At 43.9% G+C, this 27,224-nt stretch overlaps 1 protein-coding gene across 3 annotated transcripts in view; it reads right to left on the bottom strand.

The window, feature by feature from the left end:
• Nucleotides 1-1,873: 1,873 nt before the first annotated feature.
• Nucleotides 1,874-27,224, bottom strand: part of mkxa (mohawk homeobox a) — a 49,164-nt gene continuing 23,813 nt past the window's right edge. The window contains exons 5-6 of one of the 3 annotated variants that reach the window (XM_072451192.1): nt 3,653-3,686; nt 1,874-2,610 (exon numbers count right to left, since the gene is read on the bottom strand). In XM_072451192.1, coding sequence (XP_072307293.1) covers nt 2,400-2,610; nt 3,653-3,686 — 245 coding nt within the window. In that variant the 3' untranslated portion in view covers nt 1,874-2,399. Of the gene's footprint in view, nt 2,617-3,652; nt 3,687-27,224 lie in introns of all 3 variants that reach the window. The other 2 variants (XM_072451190.1, XM_072451191.1) reach the window with 2 other exon arrangements.

Consider the following 27,224-nt stretch of genomic DNA (forward strand, 5'->3'; position numbering starts at 1 on the left):
GTGTTGACACCAATATATAAAAAAGGGAAATTCAATTACATCCTCTGAATTTAGGTAGTTATCGAATAAAATAACCTGACAATTTCAGGTAAGACAAAGTGGTGAGGACAAAGATGTAGGAATGTCATTTAGAACCCATAAAACACTTGTATTTTTGCTGAAATGTAAACATACTTGAAAGAATACTGCTAAATTTTTCACTGCATCAAGTCACTCTTGATTATCGGGTCGTTTGTGTCATTTACACATTTCCAAGGCACATAACATTGTTTAAAAGAGCGTCATGCAACTGTTGAGGTGGATGGTCTCCCGAGGCGTCTCCATGGAGATGTTATAGCTTTGCCTGCAATGTTCCATGGTGCTAAAAGCTCCACGATGGAACATTTCAGGCAAGGCAATAACCATGGAAACAAAATACGTTGCATAGAGCGCATTTAAGCCAACAGGGCGTGTGCAATGTGCTTCAGCATCAGAGATTCTTCCCATTAGAAGCCTTTAACACACCAGAGTATTGATTAGGGATGGAAGACAGGTTTGGTCCGATATCGCTGATCTCTGACATGTTTCCTGCACTTCTTCAGCCTCTGCGCTCGTGTGTCACTCCCGGTTTGTCCTCAGTGCATCATATTTGTCTCTTTGAACAATTGGAGACAGAACAAACGGGCTAAAAAAGAAATGCGAGGACTGTAAAATATTAAAAGTGCTGTACCTCAAAAAAAAAAAAAAGTCAAATCGATTTCATTAAGAAATAGCTGTGATTTAATTTGAATTATTTAGGCTTCAAATAGACATAAATCAGGAAATGTATTCGAAAAGTGAAAAGGTTACATCCCCTACTGAATGAACGGAGACGGCAGACCACACCCCGAAATACGACGCAAAGCAGGACGTGCGGTGTTAGCTTCCTGTTAGCGTTAGCGTGACGGCAAATCTCGCTCTGGCCTCTGAAAGTTGTGAAAAGTGCTTCTAAAGTCATCGCGGTGAATTAGGTGAGTGAACAATACATTTGAAACACTTTCAAATGATCCGGTTCTTTAAGACGGTGGCATCAGGTACAGCACCTTTAACATTAATATTGGGAAATATCGGCTATCGCGAGACCTGATCTGATATCGGTTCAAAAGATGCATATCGGACCATCCCAATTTTGAATGAAAGGCAACACAGACTTCACATAGTAACACTTTAAACACAGATAATACTGATAGACACAAAGGGCCCTCTTAAGCCTCTCTTTGGGGCTCTTGTAAACAGTCATTTGAACGTAATGCTGAACAGCTGAAAGAACAGCGGAGCAAAAGGCGGAGGGGCAGCGGGGAGGGCGGCTGGTGGCTCTATCTCGCTCTGAGCACAAACATGTGAAACTTCATTTGAAAAAAACAAAAAAACATCCCTTTTAAGGTCGTGGCATTGTTCCAGACTGAGCAAATGTGTGTCAGTGCGCGAGGAACAAGGCCGAGACGAGCGGGCGCTTATCCCCGCTCACGTTACGACAGCGGCCCGTTTATCTGCTCCGTGCGTGACGTCTGGGCCCCGTGGAAGCCCGCCGGAGACAAAATAGTGTCAGAAGGGAAGACTCCAGCCTAAACAAGGGCCGCGGCGGTCTGTGTGCAGCTCGGGCCCTCAGACCTTGCATTTCCTGAGGCCGGTTCAGCGTGTTCTCCTCACACCTGCTGTTTACATGTTACTTTGTGCGTAATGGGTTTCAAACACTGTTGTCCTTGTGTTTTGTGATACGGGGGCCCAGAAGTGCACGTCGAGATGTTTTAGACCAAAAATCTGAACGTATTTACGAAATGGCCAAAACATTTGAACAAAATCTGAAGAAAAAAAAAATCTCTTCTTTACTTTTCTGTTCAAATGTGTTCCACGTTTGTAAAACTGTTTTAGCCATTTTGTGAATACGTTCAGATTTTTTCGTTTGAAGGTTTTGAATAAGATGTAAATTTGTTTTGCACTTCACGGCCATCGTAATTTAGATTAAATTGTGGTTGTTTTAAATGTGAAATGATTCAAAATGTGATTGAATCGAGCTCCAAATGTCTAATTGTCAATCGTCAGATGGAGATCAAAGTCTGTCTTGTTTGTGCTTATGAAATTAATTTTGCAAACCCTTTTAAATGAAACTGAATTGTGATGGATGTGAGAGGAGAATGCAGGGTGTGTGGGGCCCGTATCCTCCACATTGTAAGGCACGACTGTAGCGCAGGTTTGATCAAATACTTCTCCTCAAAAGGCACATGGAGTTTACATTGGGCACAGTCATGATTCCAAAGGCACTTCGGCAAATACATAGCATTAAAAAAGAACTATCAAACTTATGAAAATAAGTTAACAACATTATAAAAGAGTCTTTGTTCGGCCCTGTGTTGGTCCCAGTGGTTGGGTCAGTACTCGGGTCAGTACTTGGGCATGAGTGGCACTTTGACAGTCTTGATCTCTGCTATGTGGGACGACTTCTGGATGATGCAGCTGGTGGTCCCGGGCGGGCCGTCGCTGCTCTGGGCCAGGTTGGTGAGGGCCATGGCGGCGTTGATCTCCCTCCAGTACGTCTCGTCTTTACCCTTCACCTTGTGCCTGTGCGCTGCTGCCCCCCTGCTGCTGCTGCCGCTGCTGCTGCGCACACGGAGAACAGCACACAGCGCTTAGCAACCGGCACGTGCTAATGCTACAGCCACATCACCGCGTCTGAGCCTAAGCTAACACTCACACACGTACGGCTTTACTCCTACACACGGCTTTAAAGGACACATGTACACTGGTCAATCGAGTAATTGGAACCACAATTTATAATTCATAAACTAAACAAAACGCGTTCTGTGATGATCAGAAACCACGTTGTGGAGGAAACTAAGAGTTCTGCCGCATGTACAAAGCTCATTTTGCACATACAAATTTAAATGTATATTTTATTTTATAAAAATCCTCTAAAATATCACTAGCAATTTAGATGCGTTGTAGATGCTTATAAGTCTTTGTATGTGTCACAGTTAGCTAACAAAAGGAAAAAAGTCTAATATATTTATTTTATTTGGTTGTAATAGTATAATGTAGAGAGCATTAACCATAACCCTTAGTTTCTTATAGAATTATTGGTTTTAAATACTATTGATATGTTCCATTTCTAATCTAAAATAAGTTCAGTCATTCTTCAGAAAAAAGTAGAACGTGATTTTTCTTGAATTGTTAAATGTTACATGAGATCTTAACATCTTAAAAGATCTTAAATAGCTAGATAAGTACATTAATCTGCTGAGTAAAATATGAATTAATACAATTGCATTGTCCCCTTAAAAGCTTATTTAAAAACATGGTATTCAAATTTTACTAGATTGAAAATGTGCAGTCTAAATCTATTGCTAAAACCATCTAAAATGGCCTGGTATCTAGGCAACCATATTCAAGTCATATTAAAGTCAACTAAACATTCGACAAGTATACAAGTTGTAAACTGGAACTACAAATAAATAAATAATGGGCTAATTTTCCACTCCTGATTCATTTGGAGTATTCTTAATATATAGCTCACTGTTTTACGGTTTGTCACATCTTGTATATTCTAAATGTACAACGTCACATACATTAAATGAACAGGTGGATATTTAACAGACTCTTTAAAATTCCTATCACATATTTGGAAAAGCCGACTTACTTGTCACATTTACTTGATCCATGGTTTGTGGTTTCTGAAAAACACAAGAGGGAAAAAGAATGTTAATTTCTCCTTGACTTGATTTATTCACATTCTCAGAACACGTGGACTGGAGCGCTGCGTGTTCCGTGCAAACATGCGGCTCTGCTTTGTCTCCGTTTAGATTCTCCTTTTAATGCAAAGAACGCCGTCAAGAAAGTAGGTGACAAATCGGACTCAGATGAGAGACGTGCGTTATGACTCATAGACTCCGTGCTCTAATATTATGTCGGAAAACAAATGGGCCCCGGCCAGCGCAATCGAGCGGTCTGAGCCGTCAGAAATGACTGAAAGGATCTAAGTGGAACTGAAACGCTGCTAAGACTGAGACTGATGACTGCTTTCTTTTCTTTTTACTTTAAACGGGACGATCTCTGTCTCATATGAAAGGCATTAACTGGAATGGGCCGCTCATTAAACATGGAGCGTGTTTACTTGGTTAGTGGAGAAAGAGCATGTGGTTCAAAGTGTGAGGAGATGAGCTCTGAACCTGTCCAGTGTCTGCTCCAGTGTGAGGGGAGATGAGCTCTGAACCTGTCCAGTGTCTGCTCCAGTGTGAGGGGAGATGAGCTCTGAACCTGTCCAGTGTCTGCTCCAGTGTGAGGGGAGATGAGCTCTGAACCTGTCCAGTGTCTGCTCCAGTGTGAGGGGAGATGAGCTCTGAACCTGTCCAGTGTCTGCTCCAGTGTGAGGGGAGATGAGCTCTGAACCTGACCAGTGTCTGCTCCAGTGTGAGGGGAGATGAGCTCTGAACCTGTCCAGTGTCTGCTCCAGTGTGAGGGGAGATGAGCTCTCAACCTGTCCAGTGTCTGCTCCAGTGTGAGGGGAGATGAGCTCTCAACCTGTCCAGTGTCTGCTCCAGTGTGAGGGGAGATGAGCTCTGAACCTGACCAGTGTCTGCTCCAGTGTGAGGGGAGATGAGCTCTGAACCTGTCCAGTGTCTGCTCCAGTGTGAGGGGAGATGAGCTCTGAACCTGTCCAGTGTCTGCTCCAGTGTGAGGGGAGATGAGCTCTCAACCTGTCCAGTGTCTGCTCCAGTGTGTGATGTGCCCGCCAGCGTTTGGGCCGGGCGTCTGGATTCACCCAACCCAAGGCCCACTAAAAAACGTTTAAGCTAGCTAAACAGCCCAGTCCTGATCTAGTCCTGTTCCAGTCCTACTCTAGACCTTTTAGTCATAGTGAAAACGGTTGAGAACCAATAGAAAAAAAAAAAAATCTACCACAAAAAGTAGTAAAAACAAGACTCAGCATAATGTTGTTTCACACACAATTCAATGATATTATTTATAACAAAGCTCAAACACTGAGATAGAATAAGAGAATCTTTACTTTTCCCACAATGGTCACATTTCAGAACTAAAAATAATTGAATTAAAAAACACCTGTAAAGGACTTGTATTCAGAGGACTCTGAGTTCTTCATATCTGCTGGACATTTGTCTTCTGGACATTTGTCAGTTTTGTTAACGAAAGGAAAACTTGCCGCTCGTCTCTTCTGGCATTACGGTGGGAACACACATTTTTGCAAAGTCACGCCGCTCTTATCAAGATGTAAATTGTTCTTGCTCGGAATTATATCATAAGATTTATGGTTTATTTGGAGGTCTAGACTAATTCTATGCACCACTTAGCACATGATGACTTAGACAACTTGCCAACTTTCAATCAATACATGACACGTTGAGGACAAAGAGAAAGGGGCCATTGTTGGCTTTCACATCAAGAGAACAGACTGTTCACTTTCCACTGGGATACGTTCAAATTATTTGTATTTTTATTGACCTTTAAAATGATACCATTGCTTTGGCATCTCATGTTTTAAAACTTCAAACACTATATATATATGTTGAAAATCCGTTAGGCATTAAGTGCAGTTACTATGCTAACTGAGTTCGTGAGCAGGACCACGCCTCCACCTTCATCTTTGGCCTTCTTATACCAGCTGAACACCTCAGTCACCGCTTGACCCTCTTCTCTCCACTCGCCCTCCCTCTACTTGTAATATACTTCTTTCAGCGTTCAGACTTCTAAAAGAGGGGTCCTGAACCGGCTGGGCAGATTGCCGAGACAGAGCCCCCCCCTGACTCTCGTCCCAGCCATCGGTCTGCAGTTCGAGTTGCCATGGATCCATCTAACATATATTATATAATAGATGTTTGCATATCTTTGTGGTTGCCGGTCCCTGCTAATGAATGTAATCAAATGCTAATGTAAGCACACAGTTGAAATGAACAGAAATGCTCAGAATGGGTCTGGTGATGATTTATGGACTTCAAAACGACACAGAAGACCCCCAGATCTCTACCTATGACATCACAAATCTGAGAAATGTGAAACTGAGTGTTTTTTTTCGTCCGAGCAGATAAGACGAAAATCCGATAAGATGAAAAACCAAAAAGGAGTTTTGTTCATAGTTATCTACCGACCTCCTGGTCCCTATTCAGAGTTTTTAACAGAGTTTTCTGACTTTATATCAAACTTAGTGTTAGCCTGGGATAAAATAGTTATAGTTGGAGACTTTAATATCCACGTGAACATGAGTGATGACGCTCTCAGTAATGCCTTCAGCGCCTTGTTAGACAGCATTGGTTTCACTCAGAATGTAAATAAACCGACTCACACTCACAAGAACACTCTGGATCTTGTCCTAACGTATGGAACAGAGATTAGTGACCTCATTGTCCTCCCTCAAACCCCTATATTGTCAGATCATTTCCTAATTACCTTTCAGTTTATTCTTAAAGATCATCCAGTCCCACAAAATAAAGTTATAATGAAAAGGACAATATCTGAAAAATCTATCTCAAAATTCAAAGAAATAATAGAGCCAATATTCAGTGACATGTCATGTGATCACGTCATGTGATCCTGCTGAGAACAGTTTTAGTCCCAGTATAAGTGATCAATGTGTCGACTTGATCATGAATTCTCTGAAGTCTGCTCTTGACGTTGTCGCGCCGTTAAAACAGAAGGTCATTAGGCCAAAGCGCGCCTCCCCATGGTACAACCAAGAACTGCGTTCACATAAACAAAAAGTTAGAAAGTTAGAGGGATTATTTCGTCGCTCTCACACCGAAGAATCCCTAAAAGCATGGAAAAGTTGCCTGCTGTCCTATAAGCAGGCTCTGCGTAAGGCCCAAACCAGATATTATTCAAATCTAATAGAAGTCAACAAAAGTAACACTAAATTCCTTTTCAGCACTGTAGCTAGGCTAACAAACTGTCACAGTGCAGTAGAGCCCTCAATCCCAGCTACACTTAGCTCTGATGATTTCCTCCTATTTTTTAATAATAAAATAAAAACAATCAGAGATAAATTAGATGAAATTACCCCCGCTATTAGCCCTGAACTAGCCCAAGCTGTAAATCTAACGTCCCATATAAATCCACCTGTAAACCTAGAAAGGTTCACAGCTGTTGATCAAGCAGAGATAAATTCAGCCATTATGTCCTCTAAAAGCTCAACTTGTGTCCTAGACCCCATTCCAAGCAGACTCCTCAAAGACATTCTCCCCCTAATTATAGACCCTATTCTTAATATAATAAATACTTCACTCGAAAGTGGCTATGTTCCACAGTCCTTCAAACATGCAGTCATTAAACCTCTTCTGAAAAAGCCTAATCTAGATCCCGACCTATTGGTAAACTACACCTATTTCAAATCTTCCCTTCGTCTCTAAAATCCTTGAAAAAGTTGTAGTAAAACAGCTTTGTCGCCACCTGCAGGACAATAACTTATTTGAAGTTTTCCAGTCAGGGTTCAGAGCCCACCACAGCACTGAAACTGCACTAGTTAAAGTCACAAATGATTTGTTATTAGCCGCTGACGATGGACTGGTCTCAATCCTGGTTCTGTTGGACCTCAGCGCAGCGTTTGACACCATTGACCACAACATTCTACTGCAGAGGTTAGAATGTGATGTAGGTGTTGGAGGAACAGCCCTCAGCTGGTTTAAATCCTATCTATCTGATAGGTTCCAATTTGTTAATGTAAACCAGAGCTCCTCACCAAGCTCTAAAGTAATTTACGGTGTGCCACAGGGTTCGGTACTCGGTCCAATTCTGTTTACTCTTTATATGCTACCATTAGGCAACATTATCAGAAAGCATGGCATTAACTTCCACTGCTATGCAGACGACACTCAGCTGTATTTATCAATGAAACCTGATCAGAGCGATCAAGTAGACAGACTTAGTACTTGTGTGAAGGAGATAAAAACCTGGATGACACTAAACTACCTGCTTCTTAACCCTGAAAAAACCGAGGTCATTGTGCTTGGCCCTAAGCATCTACGAGACGCTCTATCTGAGCAGATAGTCACACTGGACAATGTCAGTGTAGCCTCCAGTTCTACTGTAAGAAACCTTGGAGTCTTATTTGACCAGGAGCTCTCATTTAAAGCTCATATAAATCAAGCTTGTAAAACAGCCTATTTCCATTTGCGCAACATCGCCAAAATCAGAAGAATCCTGCCTAAAAGTGATGCCGAAAAACTTATCCATGCATTTGTAACGACTAGATTAGACTACTGTAACTCCCTGCTTGCAGCGTGTCCTAAAAGCTCCATAAAAAGCTTTCAACTGGTTCAAAATGCAGCAGCAAGATTACTAACAGGAACAAAAAGAAGAGAGCACATTACGCCAGTGCTGAAGTCTCTTCACTGGCTCCCCGTCGAGTTTAGAATCAAATTTAAAATTCTACTCTTGACCTACAAAGCCATAAATGACATGGCCCCATCCTACCTCAAAGATGCTATAGAACCATATCATCCAAACAGAGCTCTTCGCTCTCAGAATGCCGGCCTTCTGGTGGTCCCAAGAGTCTCTAAAAGTACTGTAGGAGGTAGAGCGTTTAGCTACCAAGCTCCTGTGTTATGGAATCAGCTCCCGACCCATGTTAAATATGCTGACACAGTCTCTTCATTTAAGTCCAGGCTTAAAACGTTCCTCTTCGAAATCGCTTATGGTCAGACTAGTTAGGAACAGAAAGATAAACCCACAGCTTCAGCTACGCTGCCCTAGGAGTAACTATGCTGGGGGAAGTATGACAGCTTGAGCACTATCCTCTTCTTCTTCTGACTACTTATGCTATCAAACAATATTTATTTTTTGATTCCACTTGCAAACTGTTCACCGCCTTCTTTTCTTTCTCTCACTCCTGAGGACCTGTGGACCCAGATGCCCCTCCCCTGGTGAAGTGGTCCCTGCCCTGTGTGGACGGTCCCTCATCTGCCTGAAGAGTGGCTCCAGTTCGCCTCAGTCGGTCCCTCATCTGCCTGAAGAGTGGCTCCAGCTCGCCTCCGACGGTCCCTCATCTGCCTGAAGAGTGGGTCCAGCTCGCCTCCGACGGTCCCTCATCTGCCTGAGGAGTGGGTCCAGTTCGACTCAAACGGTCCCTCTTCTGCCTGAAGAGTGGGTCCAGCTCGACTCAGACGGTCCCTCTTCTGCCTGAAGAGTGGGTCCAGCTCGACTCAGACGGTCCCTCTTCTGCCTGAAGAGTGGGTCCAGCTCGACTCAGACGGTCCCTCTTCTGCCTGAAGAGTGGGTCCAGCTCGCCTCCGACGGTCCCTCTTCTGCCTGAAGAGTGGGTCCAGCTCGACTCAAACGGTCCCTCTTCTGCCTGAAGAGTGGGTCCAGCTCGACTCAGACGGTCCCTCTTCTGCCTGAAGAGTGGGTCCAGCTCGACTCAGACGGTCCCTCATCTGCCTGAAGAGTGGGTCCAGCTCGACTCAGACGGTCCCTCTTCTGCCTGAAGAGTGGGTCCAGCTCCAGTCTCCCTCGTGTCCGTCTGTCCGTCTGTGAGAGTCGGATCTCTCCTTCACTGGAACTCCTCCAGGTTTCTACGCTTTTTTCCCAAAGAGGTTTTTTTGTAGTTTTTCCTGGCCGAGAAGGAGAGTCTAAGGACAGAGGACCCTGGGACATCGTCCCTCGCCACCACAGACATTGTCTGACTTCATCGCCACCACAGACATTGTCTGACTTCATCGCCACCACAGACATTGTTGATTAATTTCTCCCTGTGGCCCTCAGAGGCAACTGTTGTTGTGATTTTGGGCCTTACAAAAATAAATTGATTTGATTTGATTTGAAGACAAGCTCGTAAATAGGATGAATCAAACAAGTGTGCATGACGTAACTGTAAAAAGTAAAAGTCTTCTGAGAATTGGTAATCCTGCTCACAGAAGATACTGCTGTATATGTGTCCTTTAGCAAGACACTTCACCCACAACGCCTATGCTTTACAACAACAAGGGCATCCAGTCTAAATACACATCAAACTCACTGTGGCATTCTGAATATCGGGAAAATGTAATGAGTTATTACCTCTGGAAAAATAATGTCTATCTTAATTAAGATCTTGCTGGAAAATAATAACTTGGAGAAAGGTTGGACGAGGACCATTTTCTGTTGGTAACTCAAACCAAACCATCTACAATCGGCACCATTCAGAGTATCGTTGTTCTGCTTTGTCACCCCTAAAGCCCTCTGTAAGCGTTCCACAGATTTGGATGTAGTGTTTGGACACGCTGCGAGAAGCTAATAACTCCAGACGCCTCGTGCTCTTCCTGCCTCGCTTCTCTAAACGTTCCCGTGCATCCTGAGCGTTACATCGCTCGAGGCTAACGCAGACATCTCCTGTACTTTTCATCATAACACGGACAAGTTTCACTCATCTTCGTAAGAATGTGTGTGTGTGAGCGCTTGTGAGTAAGATGAGGACATGATAACACGGAATCTCAAAGCCACAGACTGGAGATTTCCGATTTGAATATGTAAATCTGTTCCAACACAACCTTCGCCTCCTGGTCTGGCCACGACTCTCGCCAAAGCTGTGTTTCCCTCGTCTTTTATCCCGCTTTATCAGATCGGCATTTATATTTGCTTTCCATCGTGGGTATTTCGCGGCCCGTGTTCCGCTGAAAGGGTTTGTGGCGATACCCGCTGATGTCGGTGCACAGCGAGTGACCGCCAAGGCTCCGCAAGGCCAAAGCAAACGCAGTGTTTCCCATCTCTGTGTTTTCATAAAGGTTAACGTTGTACAGTTGAAAGGAATATCCCGAAAGGCCTATTCAAACACATGCTTTCTGGTCAATATTTTTAGATCGTTTATTGTCATTGCAGATGTTTAATGTAGTAGGACTTTTAACTTTCTCTGGTTACAGGTCATATTTTAGGTCTGGATTAGGTGAAGAAGATGAATTGACAAAATAATAGTGACTCATGAACAATTCAAATAATTGTTGACTATTTTTAATAATTGCTAGTCGTTATCTCGACTTTTAAAACACATGCTAAAATAAATATTACGACAAATATAGCGGCATTGTTAAATAAAAATGTCATAAAAAGATACAATTCTCTATCTATCATAATTATACCTTCATCTGGTTATAAATGTAGTTAAAAAAAGGAATAATCGAAAAAACAATCCCTGATAGTTGATTACTAAAATAACCGTGGCAGCCCGAAAGTAAAAATCCCTCAAATTAAGAACGATTTGCAGATGATTGAGGGGAATTTAAAAGATCAGCTTTAGCGGGACGCAAAAAGCCCTTCCAACCCAGTTTTCGGTACAATGACAGGCTTTACTAAACAATGTTAAACTACATAACACATTTCACATTTTAAACAATGCCAGTTTTCAGGACGCTGTATCGTTGCGCTGATTTGTTCCCTGGAGACGCTATTGGTCCTCAGCGCTGGCATCAGGGATAAACTAAGCATCTTGTTGTGAGGTCACTGTGGCTGTCAGTGTGGAGCCTTTCCATGCTAAAGGCTTAAGTGCTTCCAGTGTTTTCCAGCCTGTGTGTGAGCGCCTGCCTCTGTCCAGATGCGACAACAGCACGTGGAGATGATCAGTGTTTAATGGAGTCAATTACAGGAATGTCGGCTGCAGCGGCAACAAAACTAAACCGGTGGGTTTTCTGGAAGGAAAGGGTGCCGAGGGGATACGACCGCTGCGAGGGCGTTGGACCGATCTCGAGGAAAGGGTGCCGAGGGGATACGACCGCTGCGAGGGCGTTGGGCCGATCTCGAAGAAAAGGGTGCCGAGGGGATACGACCGCTGCGAGGGCGATGGGCCGATCTCGAGGAAAGGGTGCCGAGGGGATACGACCGCTACGAGGGCGATGGGCCGATCTCGAGGAAAGTGTACCGAGGGGATACGACCGCTGCGAGGGCAATGGGCCGATCTCGAGGAAAGGGTGCCAAGGGGATACGACCGCTACGAGGGCGATGGGTCGATCTCGAGGAAAGGGTGCTGAAGGGATACGACCACTGCGAGGGCGATGGGTCGATCTCGAAGGAAAGGGTGCCGAGGGGATACGACCACTGCGAGGGCGATGGGCCGATCTCGAGGAAAGGGTGCCGAGGGGATACGACCGCTACGAGGGCGATGGGCCGATCTCGAGGAAAGTGTACCGAGGGGATACGACCGCTGCGAGGGCAATGGGCCGATCTCGAGGAAAGGGTGCTGAAGGGATACGACCACTGCGAGGGCGATGGGCCGATCTCGAGGAAAGGGTGCTGAAGGGATACGACCACTGCAAGGGCGATGGGCCGATCTCGAGGAAAGGGTGCCGAGGGGATACGACCGCTACGAGGGCGATGGGCCGATCTCGAGGAAAGTGTGCTGAGGGGATACGACCGCTACGAGGGCGATGGGCCGATCTCGAGGAAAGGGTGCCGAAGGGATACGACCACTGCGAGGGCGATGGGCCGATCTCGAAGGAAAGGGAGCCGAGGGGATACGACCGCTGCGAGGGCGATGGGCCGATCTCGAGGAAAGGGTGCTGAAGGGATACGACCACTGCGAGGGCGATGGGCCGATCTCGAGGAAAGGGTGCCGAGGGGATACGACCGCTACGAGGGCGATGGGCCGATCTCGAGGAAAGTGTGCTGAGGGGATACGACCACTGCGAGGGCGATGGGCCGATCTCGAGGAAAGTGTACCGAGGGGATACGACCGCTGCGAGGGTAATGGGCCGATCTCGAGGAAAGGGTGCCAATCGGATACGACCGCTGCGAGGGCGATGGGCTGATCTCGAGGAAAGGGAGCCGAGGGGATACGACCGCTACGAGGGCGATGGGCCGATCTCGAGGAAAGGGTGCTGAAGGGATACGACCACTGCGAGGGCGATGGGCCGATCTCGAGGAAAGTGTGCCGAGGGGATACGACCACTGCGAGGGCGATGGGCCGATCTCGAGGAAAGGGTGCCGAGAGGATACGACCGCTGCAAGGGCGATGGGCCGATCTCGAGGAAAGTGTGCCGAGGGGATACGACCACTGCGAGGGGCCGATCTCGAGGAAAGGGTGCCGAGCGTATACGACCGCTGCGAGGGCGATGGGCTGATCTCGAGGAAAGGGTGCCGAGGGGATACAACCGCTGCGAGGGCGACGGGCCGATCTCGAAGGAAAGGGTGCTGAGGGGATACGACCACTGCGAGGGCGATGGGCCGATCTCGAAGGAAAGGGTGCTGAGGGGATACGACCACTGCGAGGGCGATGGGCCGATCTCGCAATGGTGCATTCTTACACTACAGACCTTCTAGAGTTGGAGACATTTCAAACTGACATTGCAGAGATGGCTGATTTGCCTAAAAAAAGTAATAAAAATAATGTATGTTTTGAGGATGTGTAAAAATGAGCATATTCAGTATATTGTTATATTAATGTGATATTGTGTAACATTCTGGAGTTGGAAAGTCACCAACATGATTCATAGAAAGTCATTTTAGTCTATTTTTGGTCTACTTTTTCTTTTCTTTTTTTAACTAGCAGTGACATCATGTATATAAAGACATATTTCTTTATATTTTTTTAGTTCATTCACTTTTAATATACTGAACTAATACATTTATATGCATTTTTTAACACATTTCTGAGTGATCTAATTAATATTGTCAGGGAGGATTGACTAAAATGGTTGTGCTGCTCTGTGGGCTCCATGTGATCAGGTTGTGATGTTGTGAGTTTGATTCCAGCTGTATGTCCTTCCCTCTCTCATCCCCATTTCGCACTACATTGTCTAGTCAAATAAAGCCTATGGGCCTTTAAAAATCAATAAATAAATGTTCTTTGTGAATGTTGCCCAGCCTTAATTCCATCCATGCACCTTCTGGGAATCCAAACCAAATCAAATGACATCAGACTAAACTTTAAACGTGGAATAGAATATGAATTTGTCTGGTATGACAAACAAGACCACAAAAATCTCCACTAATCTCCGTTATTTATGTTAGACACAAAGAAAAAGTCAATGACAAATGACCCTTAGCTTTACTTCCAGAACCCGCCGGGACCAGGGCACCACATGCCGAACCCAAACCCCTCGTTCACCAGGAGAAGCGAATGCCTCGGCGCGTACAAAAACGGCGTTTCCACCGCTCTGTGCCTAAAACATCTCAAAGTGGGATTTCTGAAAACACGCGGCGTGCCAAGGACTCTATAAATCAGTCATAAATCACGAGGAGCTTTCATTATTTCTGCTACCGAACACTGCGTCCGCCGCGCTGTTGCCTTTGGGCCCGTCTGACCGCGGGTTTTCACGGGCCGCCGAGGGAGAAAGAGAAGATGTCTGAAGGTTCCTGGCGTCGCGCTGGAGGGGCCCGAAATACTAGCTCACTTAACATCACCGCGGGGTAATGATGGCACCGCACCAAAAAAAGAAATGAACACTCACGTTCGGTTTAGATGAGAGAAAATGAGCTCGGTCGGACAAATTAGAGGGAGTGAGCTTCCACCTGTTAAGAGCGGCGAGCGGTTTGCTGGCATCGTTACCGTCTGGAGCTGTTGTTAGCAACGTGCAGCAATAAACAAGGCGGGCCGTGTGCGCAAACATGGGCCGGGTCCAATTAGGCAAGACAAACACGCACCAAAACATATTGTAACTTGGCAATTCTCAGCCTCATTTGTATATCGAGGCCAAACCCGGCAGGTGAATCGGAACCGAAAGTTACATTTAGGGAAAGCAATTTGAAACGTAAGAAAAAGTGAATCATGCTTCATTTGTTGTGTTTAAAAATGTCACATATAAAGATACAATTTTTGCTTAGTTTTGAAGACAGAAACAACATATTTACAGAGGGGATTTTGGATATTTTATTGAGTATTTGAGCAGTAAATCTACCAGAAAATGTGTTTAATTAATCATATCAATATCTCATTTTAAATATTATTTAAAATGAGATATTAGTATAATTCATCAAAATCTTGTGACGTAAGATTGTACATTTCTGTGTGTGTAGGTGTTACTTAAAGGGCTGATCTTTATGTCTCTGTGGAATTAAAATGCATTTGGAGAAAACAACATCTGAAGTTACAACGTCCCATACAAAACTAAGGATGTCTGTGGATTACATGAATTAATAAAACGTATTTGATGCAGATTGGAAAATTGTGTTTCCATTTGAAAGTTTAAATATTGAGAGAAAACTGGAAAAAAAAAAAGAAATCGAATTTGTCTGTAGCGTCTTGCCTAAACGAAGAGTGAAATCTGTTAAATAGTGTAACTGTACTAAAACATAAATCATTGTTTCCATGTTTAGTCAAATGTGCGCGTGCAGAGGAGGACACTGGGTCTGTCCAACGTCCAAAAATGCACAAACACAATTTGTCTCATTTGCTCAACAATGAAAAAACATTGATTCTCCTTTGGGTCAAGTCCACAATGGATCACAGGGCAGCGAGATAAAGCGCAGTTGAATTGAAATTGTAATTTGAATGGTCACGTTTCCCAAAAGCTACAATTTTTTGACAAAGACAGTACATTTTACTTATTCTATGTTAAAGTAGCAGTTCAGATCCCTACAAATATCTAACCAGTTCAAGTCAAATCCAAATGTCCTCTGACCTTGCCCACGGAATATGATAAAAGGCAGAGTGGTTTGTCAGACTTCACACATGCTCCGCGCTGACCTGAAGAAACGCTGCGAGCATGAATCATTTCATAACTTCTCAGATTTCTACAAAAGCAAAGCGAGCGCTGAAAATGAATCAGAGTTTACTGTCAGCGGGCGAGTCACGGGGCAAAATAACTGAACTCTGCAAAATGGTCATTGTCATCGACTTCCCAAATGGAGGACACGTATGCACTTGGACAGTAACATAGTCCCGGCCCGGACTGTGGCCCGAGCTAACGTTCGGGGCTCGGGGTGTAAAAGTGATCACTCGCCACTTGGTTTGGCACCATATTCTGATCCCTCCTGTAATATTATTCTTGATGTGTGCTTTTGTTCAGTGTCAGGGCTGTAAATGAAGTCCGATCGGTCTTGGCACTGAGGCCGGCCCGCGTCCTGCCAGGGTTTGGATCACCCTCTCTGTCTGTCCTGGTGGTGAGACGTTTTGAGGTCCCGTATAACTGAACTGTCAATTTGAGTCTGTTCGCCAAAGACATCATCCCCGGTGTGAATTTAATGCCTTCTCCAGTCACGCTGACAACACTTTTAGCTATGCGATACCACAGGGGATGGTGGCTCAGTAGTTTTACACCAAAGAATACATTTTCATTTATAATATGTTTACGTTTTGGGGATACTGTCCAATAAAAACGTTGGTAAAGGATCAAAGGAAACAACAGTAACTTTTTGTACTTTGTTGAGGATCTATAATGGAAAACTTGACTGGGATGATGCTCGACACAGACTGCTCTTTTGTCCTGAGGGCTGTTATGCTCCTGACTGAGACACAAAGCACACTGGGAAACACAGTGTAACGTTTCTGCATCTGAATGTTCACTTCTTTGGGGATCACTGCAGTATGTGTACATCTATAACTGATAGAAGAAGCTGTAGTAACAGACAACAGCCGTGCAAGGAGTCGTTTCAAAGCTCCGGTGCATTGACTCATTCAGTGATTTAGTCTTCTTCTTACTTCTTAAGTTTGGCATGTAGTCTACACCTACAAACACCACAAGCAGCATAAGCTCTCCAATAAACATATACACCTGAAGTCCACTGGTTGATGGGTGAACAGCAACACACTGTGCCAGTATTATTATTTTGAAAATAAAATATAGTGCCAATATAAAAGTCTCTTTACTCCCTCTGTCGAGCGCGTGTGCTGCACGGCGCTGCTGTTGGCTCACACTGAGCGGGCGCTGCACTTCAGCGCTGATGGAGAAGTCCCACTTCCATGTCAAAACTGTACTTGTGCTTTTGTAATCGCTGTGTGTCACTTGTACACGAGAATACAGGTCATACAAACAGACAGGGCTCTCAGACTGACCGCTAGCATTCTCTTGAGAACCTTTACACATTTATTTTTACAAATTAGGTGAAAGAAACAAATGCTAGCTTGCCTCCGGCATGCTATTGCAGACATGTCATGTATCGATCCTGATTTGAGGCAGAAATGCTCAGAATGAGTCTGGTTATGATTTGTGGACTCCTGAGTCATGTTATTGGCAGAATATAACATCAACATCAGGGAAGTGTTTTTGTCGCTGGAGGGAGAGGACTTTCTAAACAAGATTCATCAAACCAGCATGAATAAAACTAACGTCAACTCCATGTATATTTTTGACGAGGGAACAATATTGTAACATGTTTAAAAGAGAAAAAAATTAAATATTGCATAATATGTCCTTTAAAATAATCTATGCATGAAAACAACACATGACGTTCAGTGACGTGTTCACTCACTGGTGTTGGCACTCCATCTACTGGCAGCTACTGGGAGTAAATGACTTTACCATCATGTTACAAATCTGGGTAATAGTTTTGTGCTCAGTGTGTTTTGTGAGTGCTCATAAACAGGATCAGTGAATGAATCCAATGTTATATAATAAAAAAGTAATTTTAGCAAAGTGTGTGTCTGTTAAATAAAACAGGAGACAACAAGAATGAGCTCAGTTTCTAAAAAGCACTTCACCAGTGTCATCAGAGAGCGAGGCGCGTCTGCTTTGTCTTGAATCGTCCCATCTGATGACACAGTGGTTTGGCAGAGTGGTCCGGTTTGGCAGAGTGGTCCGGCCCAGTCAGAGGGTTCACTTTGCTGGATGGTGGAATAATGACAGTGTGTGGGGTTGTGCCCGTTTGTCCTGTGTTTACCAGCATCAGTAAACAGACAGAGAGAGTAATCAGGGCCGCTTGAATCAGGCCTAAACGAGTGGAGCGTCTCGCTGTGGACGGGTGTCGCAAACAAACTAAAAAAGAACATCATTAGATTAGGCCGCGGGGCTGAAGGCGAGTGACTCATCGCAGGCTGGAAACTTACGAGTACAGTTTACGACAACAGCTAGAACTTTACAGGATCAGTGGATGTGACACTGATGTGAACCTAGAATCGGAAACTAAAGTCTTTTCAGCAGTCAATGAAAAGAGAAAAATGATAATACTTATGCTTGATGGGCACAGACTGTATTAGGCTGATGAGCTTTAAACCTGAACAGCGTTTCCTCATCATTAGTTTACTCAAAGTTGTATTTCGATGAGCTTAATGCATATTTGAGTAATCCTCAATTGTCCTGCAAGCTTGAGTGCTCAGAAAATTCCTGTTTTCCCCTTATCCCCGCCCACATCTCTGTACTTACTCTTCATTTTTCAAAGAATAACAATCGAGTGATACCTCTAGAGTTCTGAAATGTCACGCAGCCACTTTTCAAAAATAGAATAATGCACATGTCAGGTCTGCAGTTCTGAACGGGAAGCCAAAGGACCTGTTTCACAAGCAGTTTTAATATTGTTGTTTAGAATGAGCATAATATAAAAAAGTAATTACATTTTTCTAGTTAAATCCTAAGTAACTGGGAAAAAATCACAATATGCCGAGAAAACTGCAGATTTCCAAGTAGTCAGTGACGATTGAGAAGAAAAACAGCAGGACTCACAGTATACTTGTCTGTACGCTAAAGAATAACTTACGTACGTGGAATCCTCAGACTATTTCCCAAATATGGTAATGACTTCTGGCTCTGTGACAAGCCCATGCTGGTTTTCTCGGGATGACATCAGCATTTATTGTCTCTGTTCTCTGCTCCTCAGGCTGTCGTCTGCGGTGCACATTAGAGAGAACGACACCAGCCACAAGTAAACATTATTCAAATTTGCTAGTGTTTTCCTCGGCCTGGTTATGTCCTTTTTAGGGGAGCTGAAGGCCAAATGACATGTTTGCGCTGGGCTCGCAGCACAGTGGTGGGCCCGAGTGGCCTGGGACGCCCTGTGTGGAAGCGTCCTCACCTCACTTCTCTCATTAAGGCCTCGTATGTCGGCTCGTCCCGTGAGAACGCTGGGAACACAGTGTCTGTTTGCGGGTCCAGACAGAGGATTACCCAAATACTATACTTGAGGAGGGCTGCCCTGCACAACATACAGTTTAGAAGTGTATTTGTCCTTCTGTGATATCACTAGAGCTGCAACTATCAATTCATTTAGGAGTCATGTTAGTCAGCTTCTATTGTACATACTTTTGAAATACATTATCATCCAAATAAAGGTTGAATTTGGCAACTGAAGTCTTCTAGATAGAGAATATTTACAAGTGTATTATTTATGAAAATTGGAAATAATTTCTTCTTTTTTAACATTTTGATTCAATAATGTCTTGGTTATATAATGGTATTTCTGCTTGTGTTTTAGAGTCTGTAAAGCCCATATGACGACTAATTATTTTAGTATCGATTACGCCATGAATCATTGCAGCCCTAAATACTACTAAAACTACTACTCTTACTAGTGATAGGAAATACCACTTTTTATTTGTATTAGTATTAATTTTCATCACGATTTATACCAAGAGATTTTAACACCATAATTTGCGAAAAAATAACACATGCTGAATTAATCCTGCCATTTTCTCAATTGAGGTGATTTCTTGCCCCTGGAGCAATAGAAGCGGTTCAGAACTTTCTTTCTATTTTGTATTGAACGATAAGAGGCTTTGTCTATTACAGACTGATACAGCTATCTCCATTATAGACAGAGATTTAATAGAATCAACGGGTGTAAACATATTAATATTGGTATTGATTTTGAAGCTTAGATCTTACATTTCCACTAAGGTTGCAAAAGTACTGATATCACAATACTGGCAGACAAATATATGATTCACAATAAACAAAATATATTGCAGTGACACCAAGATCCTCTATCTGACATAAATAAACTGTTTTTCAAAAGAAAATGTTGAAAAAACCCAAACCCTAACCCTTTTAATCACAATCCAGTTAGACTAATGCATTACGATGTGAACATCGACATCGCACCGCATTTCAGAATGATCTCCAATATCGTGCAGGCCGAGTTTACATTATCACTACTTCTGTAAAACGACCTCAATGTACAATTCAATATGTGAAAACAATTATAAAAGTGATTCCATTTTCCCTTCTGGACTGTCTGATTGTGTGTCCTGAGGAGTCCTTTGCTCTACACTGTCCCTCTGTTACTATGTTTGGAAGTGTGTTCTCTCCGTCCACACTGGTGTTTGTCTGTTCACACTTGTCCACTCAACCATCCCGGTCGGAGCGTCCCTCTGCAGTGGTCAGGAGCCAACCTCTCATCTTCCAATAAGGCCTTTTCTTTCCCCATTCTCTCCCTCTCCACCACCTTTCCATTTGCATCCACCACAAGTTAATGCCAGGATTATACTCCGCTTTGCCAGCTCTCATTTGTTCCCACTGTAGCACACGCCCAGACCCTTTATAGAAAGAGCAGATCTCCACAGGGAAACGCTGGGAAACGTTCAGCCATTGTTGTCCAAAATGGCTCATGCAAGAGGCTAATCATTCAAGGTTCATCTACACATAATGAGCAGGTTTCAGACTATCAGGATTTTGGAAAGGTTCAGCAGGAGTCTGGACCTAAACACAGATGGAGTACAATGGAGAATCCAAAAACTCAAATGAGTGGATCAGTAAAGATCTGACAGTTGTACAATTATTTAACTAACACTAAAGAAAGATTAGGACATTTATTTAAATTTGTTGTGAATGTCTTGTGTCATCAGCACGTGTTAAAATATCACATTTTTCAACAAAGGCGTGTCACACTTAATGGCAAAATATACAACCGAAATATAGTCACAGTTTCCAACAAAATACTATGAGTAATGCCCTTTACAGAATGATTAAAGCAAAAATATATCCAGAAAACACCTAAATTAACCAATAAAACACAAGTCTTGCTAACATGGCATCATTGCTTATCAATAATTTGCAATTTTTATTTTATGTGGAACTTTGTAATATGGATTTTAACACACAAATGCATCTTTCTGGTTCATGATAAATGTGTCCTTAACTTCCTGGGTGATGAAAGCTAACGATCAGGGTAATGACAGTGGGCTTTATTAGGAGGAATGCCATGTGAACGGGAGAGGACAAATATAGCACAGTTCTGTGTTCGTTGCAGGAACTATTCATTGGGTCTGTTCAGGAGAACTGGAGCGTGTCGAACAAGTTAATTCATTTCATCTACATCCTGCTCATCCCATGCCATAGAGCATCCATAAAACAAGGCTTACCAAATGTTCTCATTCAATACGTTTACATGAACACTTAATAACTGGCCTACTGATGTTTCAAAATGCATGTAAACCCAAGAACTACAATTGAGGCGTCGTGTTTCAAATCTACCTCCCAACCACGTGTGGTTTTGTTTGAGCACCTGCTTTAAAGAGAAAGTTAAAACTACCAATTTTTGCTGTGGAGCAAAAAACTTGTGAGAAATGCCAATTCTAGCATGTCTGAAAAGCAAATGCTCAACGTACATGAGATGTTGCTTATTAATATTTGCAAAAGGTCTTGTAATAGCCCTTTTTATTTGTATTTATTAAAGTTTTAATGCTAATGCTAACTTACTAGACGCCCCTGAACGTCTCTCGGCCCCCGTTTGCACCTAGATGTTTTTTTTTCACCGGCTGTAGACTGGGACAAGAGCGGCCTGGACAGCTTTAGGGGCGAAGGCGATTTGAGATTGGTTGCTTAGCGCACTCGCAGTTCTCTGTGCGCGGCGAAACCGAAGCGCCCGGAAGAACACACAAAACCCAACAAGAAAAAAGCCAAGCAGAAACGCTCCAAACCAATACACAAATCCGACTTTCTTGCTGTGAGGCTGAAGCTCCCTGACACGGCGACACACTCTCTCAGTCACTGCCGTCTTTCCCATCAGAATCTGCTCAAAAAATCAACGTTGGAACAGGAGCGCTCCGTCCTGCCTCTGAGGGCCGATTCCTGAAGCCTTTGCCGAGCCCTAAACGCCTGAGTGTGGAAAGAGGCCATCACAGCTCCCATTCCTGACAGGATACGGAGATTGCATTCATCAACTTTTGGGAGGGTTCTACATTGTCTTCGCTCCGGTGAAATGCATGGCTGGCCCTAAACTGGATACTTGTAATACTTTCCAAGATGGCTGCTGTATAAATCATCACAGCAGGTTTTCTCTCTTTGGACGCAAAAAGGGTTACGTTAATAAAAGTGCGGGAACCCGGCCATCTTCTAAGTCTGGTACAAAAACGGTTGTGAATGACATGTAACATTATGGTAGCTGACTATCAAATTAGTTTTATCTTTTTGCATTGAGTCAAGGAAGCTAAACATTGGCCTCTTTTTCCACATTACAATGACCATTCCATAAGTGGCAGTAAACTCTCCAAGATTCAGCGTGTCTGGTTTTGACCCGGCTTGAAAGGCCCTCAGGATCTCAGCAGCTGCCGTCAAGCACTGTTGTTTTGGTTGAATCACATTTTGAGAGAACTATGTGTTAAACATGGCCCTCTCAAGAAATAAGTCACTTGAAGGCTGTAAAAAGACGGTGACTTCACTGCCTCGCGCGGCCAAGAACAGCAGATAGAAGTGTGCGGGGAGAGTCATGAAATGTAGTAACGGGCAAATATTTGGGCAAATTGGACACATAAATTGCATTGAAATTACTTCGGGAGTAGCAGAGAATGAAAGTGACTGAAAATATTTACAAGGCGGTTTTGATCCATGGATTTTCAGAGCCCTGTAAAAATCCAATCACTTGAAATTGGCATCAGCTTCCAGACCACCTTGCACTTTTGTGCTTTTTAGGCTACTTGTTTTCCAAACCAATCATCATTTTTATCCCCTAAGGAAAGCTATATCAAGAGAGAGATCTACAGTAAAAAGAATCAGATGCATTATAAAGTTAAAGTTGTGGCAATGTTGTAACTAACTCACCATCAACTCACCAAACACTTAAAGTAACAGTACGTAACTTTCTGGAGCCACATGCATGATTCCATAGAAGAAGTTAAAACCATACTTCTGCACATTCTCCATGGAGATAGATACATTGTGAGACAAGACTGCGGTGACGTCATTTCCGGTGAGTGTGTCGCGTTTTCAGAGCTGTTCGTACTTAGAGCCTTTTACCGATTAATCCACGAATTATACACACTATTTACGCATCATATACACGAAAGTGAACGTTTGATTTCTCCGCAAACAATCCGGAGCCTCAAGCCGCTCGCTTTTCAGTATTTCGTGGATTAAAAAGCCCTCCTCACTCTCTAGCTCCAGCCTGAACTAGCCTAGCGTAGCCTAGCCGCTAGCGTCATGGCTGGATCTACCTTTACCTGTTTGAGCTGTCATATGTCGAGTCAGAACCCTGGCTCCTTCTCTGATGACAGGTGCGTGAAGTGCAGTGTAGTGGTAGTTTTGGAGGCCAGGGTTACGGAGTTAGAAGCGCGGATCCGCTGTTTAGAGGAGCTTAAGTCCAGTTATAGTTCGGTTTTAGCGCGAGGGCTACCGGACCGCGCTGCAGGGCGTAGCATTAGCATTAGCAGTAAGGCCGAGCTCAGCCCCTCAGCGTCTCCCGTGCAGCCGGGACTAGACCAGGAACAGAATAGGGACCATTTTGTGACAGTTCGGAGGGGACAAGGCGCTAAACGCCGAACCTCAGAGCGCCGTGAGCTTCACGTCTATAATAGGTTTTCTCCCCTCAGCGATCACACGCCCGCTGAACACACGAGAGAAACTCTTGTAATCGGGAGTTCTATTGTCAGAGACGTGAAGCTGCCAGCTGCTAGCGTTAGGTGTTACCCGGGGGCCAGAATGGGTGACATCAAAGGAAACCTTAGGATCTTAAAGCGGAGCAGGACCCGTTTCCGGCGAGTCGTGATTCACGCAGGCGGTAACGACGCCCGGCGGAGACAATCAGAGGTGCTCAAAGTTCAAGTAGCCGCGGTGTGTGACCTAGCGAAGTCGATGTCAGACACTGTAATATTTTCTGGTCCCCTGCCCAATCGGATCAATGCTGAATTGTACAGCCGTCTCTCAGCATTCAACAGCTGGTTATCTAGATGGTGCCCTCAAAACAACGTAGTCTTTATTGATAACTGGAGTGCGTTTTGGGGAAAGCCCGGGCTCATCCGCAGGGATGGCATCCATCCGACTTCGGAGGGTACATCCCTATTAGTTCGGAATTTGACCGATAGTCTTAGTCGTGTTAAGTGACCATCTAGGGATGAGCCCCAGGTGCAGAGCAGCAGTTCAAGACGCTCCTCTGTCGCTGAACTCTCGCCCGTTCTGTTACATGTGAAGTGTTCAGATTCAAGACAGATAGAGACTGTGTGTGTCCCTCGTGTTCCTCGTACAAATAATGCCAAAAAGTCACATCTCAGAAAAAATATTTCAGGCGTCAGACCAAATAACTTAAGGAAAATAACAATCACAAATGACACAAATACACAAATGAATAAACACGTAAAATGTGGACTGCTAAACATTAGAGCAATTTCCTCCAAATCGCTCTTAGTTAATGAATTAATTAGTGACTATAACATAGATCTTCTAGCTCTAACTGAAACGTGGCTTCAACAAGACGACTACGTCAGACAAAATGAGTCCACCCCACCCACCCATGTTAACTTTCAGACCGCCAGGAGCACAGGCCGAGGTGGTGGTGTGGCAGTGATCTCACACTCATGCCTACTCATGAGCCCTAAAACTAACAATGCATTTCACTCATTTGAAAGCCTTATGCTGTCGATCACATGTCCAAATATGAAAAACCAAAAAGGAGTTTTGTTCATAGTTATCTACCGACCCCCTGGTCCCTACTCAGAGTTTTTAACAGAGTTTTCTGACTTTATATCAAACTTAGTGTTAGCCTGGGATAAAATAGTTATAGTTGGAGACTTTAATATCCACGTGAACATGAGTGACGACGCTCTCAGTAATGCCTTCAGCGCCTTGTTAGACAGCATTGGTTTCACCTCCCCATGGTACAACCAAGAACTGCGTTCACATAAACAAAGAGTTAGAAAGTTAGAGGGATTATTTCGTCGCTCTCACACCGAAGAATCCCTAAAAGCATGGAAAAGTTGCCTGCTGTCCTATAAGCAGGCTCTGCGTAAGGCCCAAACCAGATATTATTCAAATCTAACAGAAGTCAACAAAAGTAACACTAAATTCCTTTTCGGCACTGTAGCTAGGCTAACAAACTGTCACAGTGCAGTAGAGCCCTCAATCCCAGCTACACTCAGCTCTGATGATTTCCTCCTATTTTTTAACAATAAAATAAAAACAATCAGAGATAAATTAGATGAAATTACCCCCGCTATTAGCCCTGAACTAGCCCAAGCTGTAAATCTAACGTCTCATATACATCCACCTGTAAACTTAGAAAGGTTCACAGCTGTTGATCAAGCAGAGATAACTTCAGCCATTATGTCCTCTAAAAGCTCAACTTGTGTCCTAGACCCCATTCCAAGCAGACTCCTCAAAGACATTCTCCCCCTAATTATAGACCCTATTCTTAATATAATAAATACTTCACTCCAAAGTGGCTATGTTCCACAGTCCTTCAAACATGCAGTCATTAAACCTCTTCTGAAAAAGCCTAATCTAGATCCCGACCTATTGGTAAACTACAGACCTATTTCAAATCTTCCCTTCGTCTCTAAAATCCTTGAAAAAGTTGTAGTAAAACAGCTTTGTCGCCACCTGCAGGACAATAACTTATTTGAAGTTTTCCAGTCAGGGTTCAGAGCCCACCACAGCACTGAAACTGCACTAGTTAAAGTCACAAATGATTTGTTATTAGCCGCTGACGATGGACTGGTCTCAATCCTGCTTCTGTTGGACCTCAGCGCAGCGTTTGACAACATTGACCACAACATTCTACTGCAGAGGTTAGAATGTGATGTAGGTGTTGGAGGAACAGCCCTCAGCTGGTTTAAATCCTATCTATCTGATAGGTTCCAATTTGTTAATGTAAACCAGAGCTCCTCACCAAGCTCTAAAGTAATTTACGGTGTGCCACAGGGTTCGGTACTCGGTCCAATTCTGTTTACTCTTTATATGCTGCCATTAGGCAACATTATCAGAAAGCATGACATTAACTTCCACTGCTATGCAGACGACACTCAGCTGTATTTATCAATGAAACCTGATCAGAGCGATCAAGTAGACAGACTTAGTACTTGTGTGAAGGAGATAAAAACCTGGATGACACTAAACTACCTGCTTCTTAACCCTGAAAAAACCGAGGTCATTGTGCTGGGCCCTAAGCATCCACGAGACTCTCTATCTGAGCAGATAGTCACACTGGACAATGTCAGTGTAGCCTCCAGTTCTACTGTAAGAAACCTTGGAGTCTTATTTGACCAGGAGCTCTCATTTAAAGCTCATATAAATCAAGCTTGTAAAACAGCCTATTTCCATTTGCGCAACATCGCCAAAATCAGAAGAATCCTGCCTAAAAGTGATGCCGAAAAACGTATCCATGCATTTGTAACGACTAGATTAGACTACTGTAACTCCCTGCTTGCAGCGTGTCCTAAAAGCTCCATAATAAGCTTTCAACTGGTTCAAAATGCAGCAGCAAGATTACTAACAGGAACAAAAAGAAGAGAGCACATTACGCCGGTGCTGAAGTCTCTTCACTGGCTCCCCGTCGAGTCCAGAATCAAATTCAAAATTCTACTCTTGACCTACAAAGCCATAAATGACATGGCCCCATCCTACCTCAAAGATGCTATAGAACCATATCATCCAAACAGAGCTCTTCGCTCTCAGAATGCTGGCCTTCTGGTGGTGCCAAGAGTCTCTAAAAGTACTGTAGGAGGTAGAGCGTTTAGCTACCAAGCTCCTGTGTTATGGAATCAGCTCCCGACCCATGTTAAATATGCTGACACAGTCTCTTCATTTAAGTCCAGGCTTAAAACGTTCCTCTTCGAAATCGCTTATGGTCAGACTAGTTAGGAACAGAAACATAAACCCACAGCTTTAGCTATGCTGCCCTAGGAGTAACTATGCTGGGGGAAGTATGGCAGCTTGAGCACTATCCTCTTCTTCTGACTACTTATGCTATCAAACAATATTTATTTTTTGATTCCACTTGCAAATTGTTCACCGCCTTCTTTTCTTTCTCTCACTCCTGAGGACCTGTGGACCCAGATGCCCCTCCCCTGGTGAAGTGGTCCCTGCCCTGTGTGGACGGTCCCTCATCTGCCTGAGGAGTGGGTCCAGCTCGCCTCAGACGGTCCCTCTTCTGCCTGAAGAGTGGGTCCAGCTCGCCTCCGACGGTCCCTCATCTGCCTGAAGAGTGGGTCCAGTTCGCCTCAGTCG

This window comes from Eucyclogobius newberryi, unplaced genomic scaffold (assembly GCF_026437365.1).
Source record: "Eucyclogobius newberryi isolate DKJ021-1_F unplaced genomic scaffold, fEucNew1.0.hap1 SCAF_18, whole genome shotgun sequence".
NCBI lineage: Eukaryota > Metazoa > Chordata > Actinopteri > Gobiiformes > Gobiidae > Eucyclogobius > Eucyclogobius newberryi.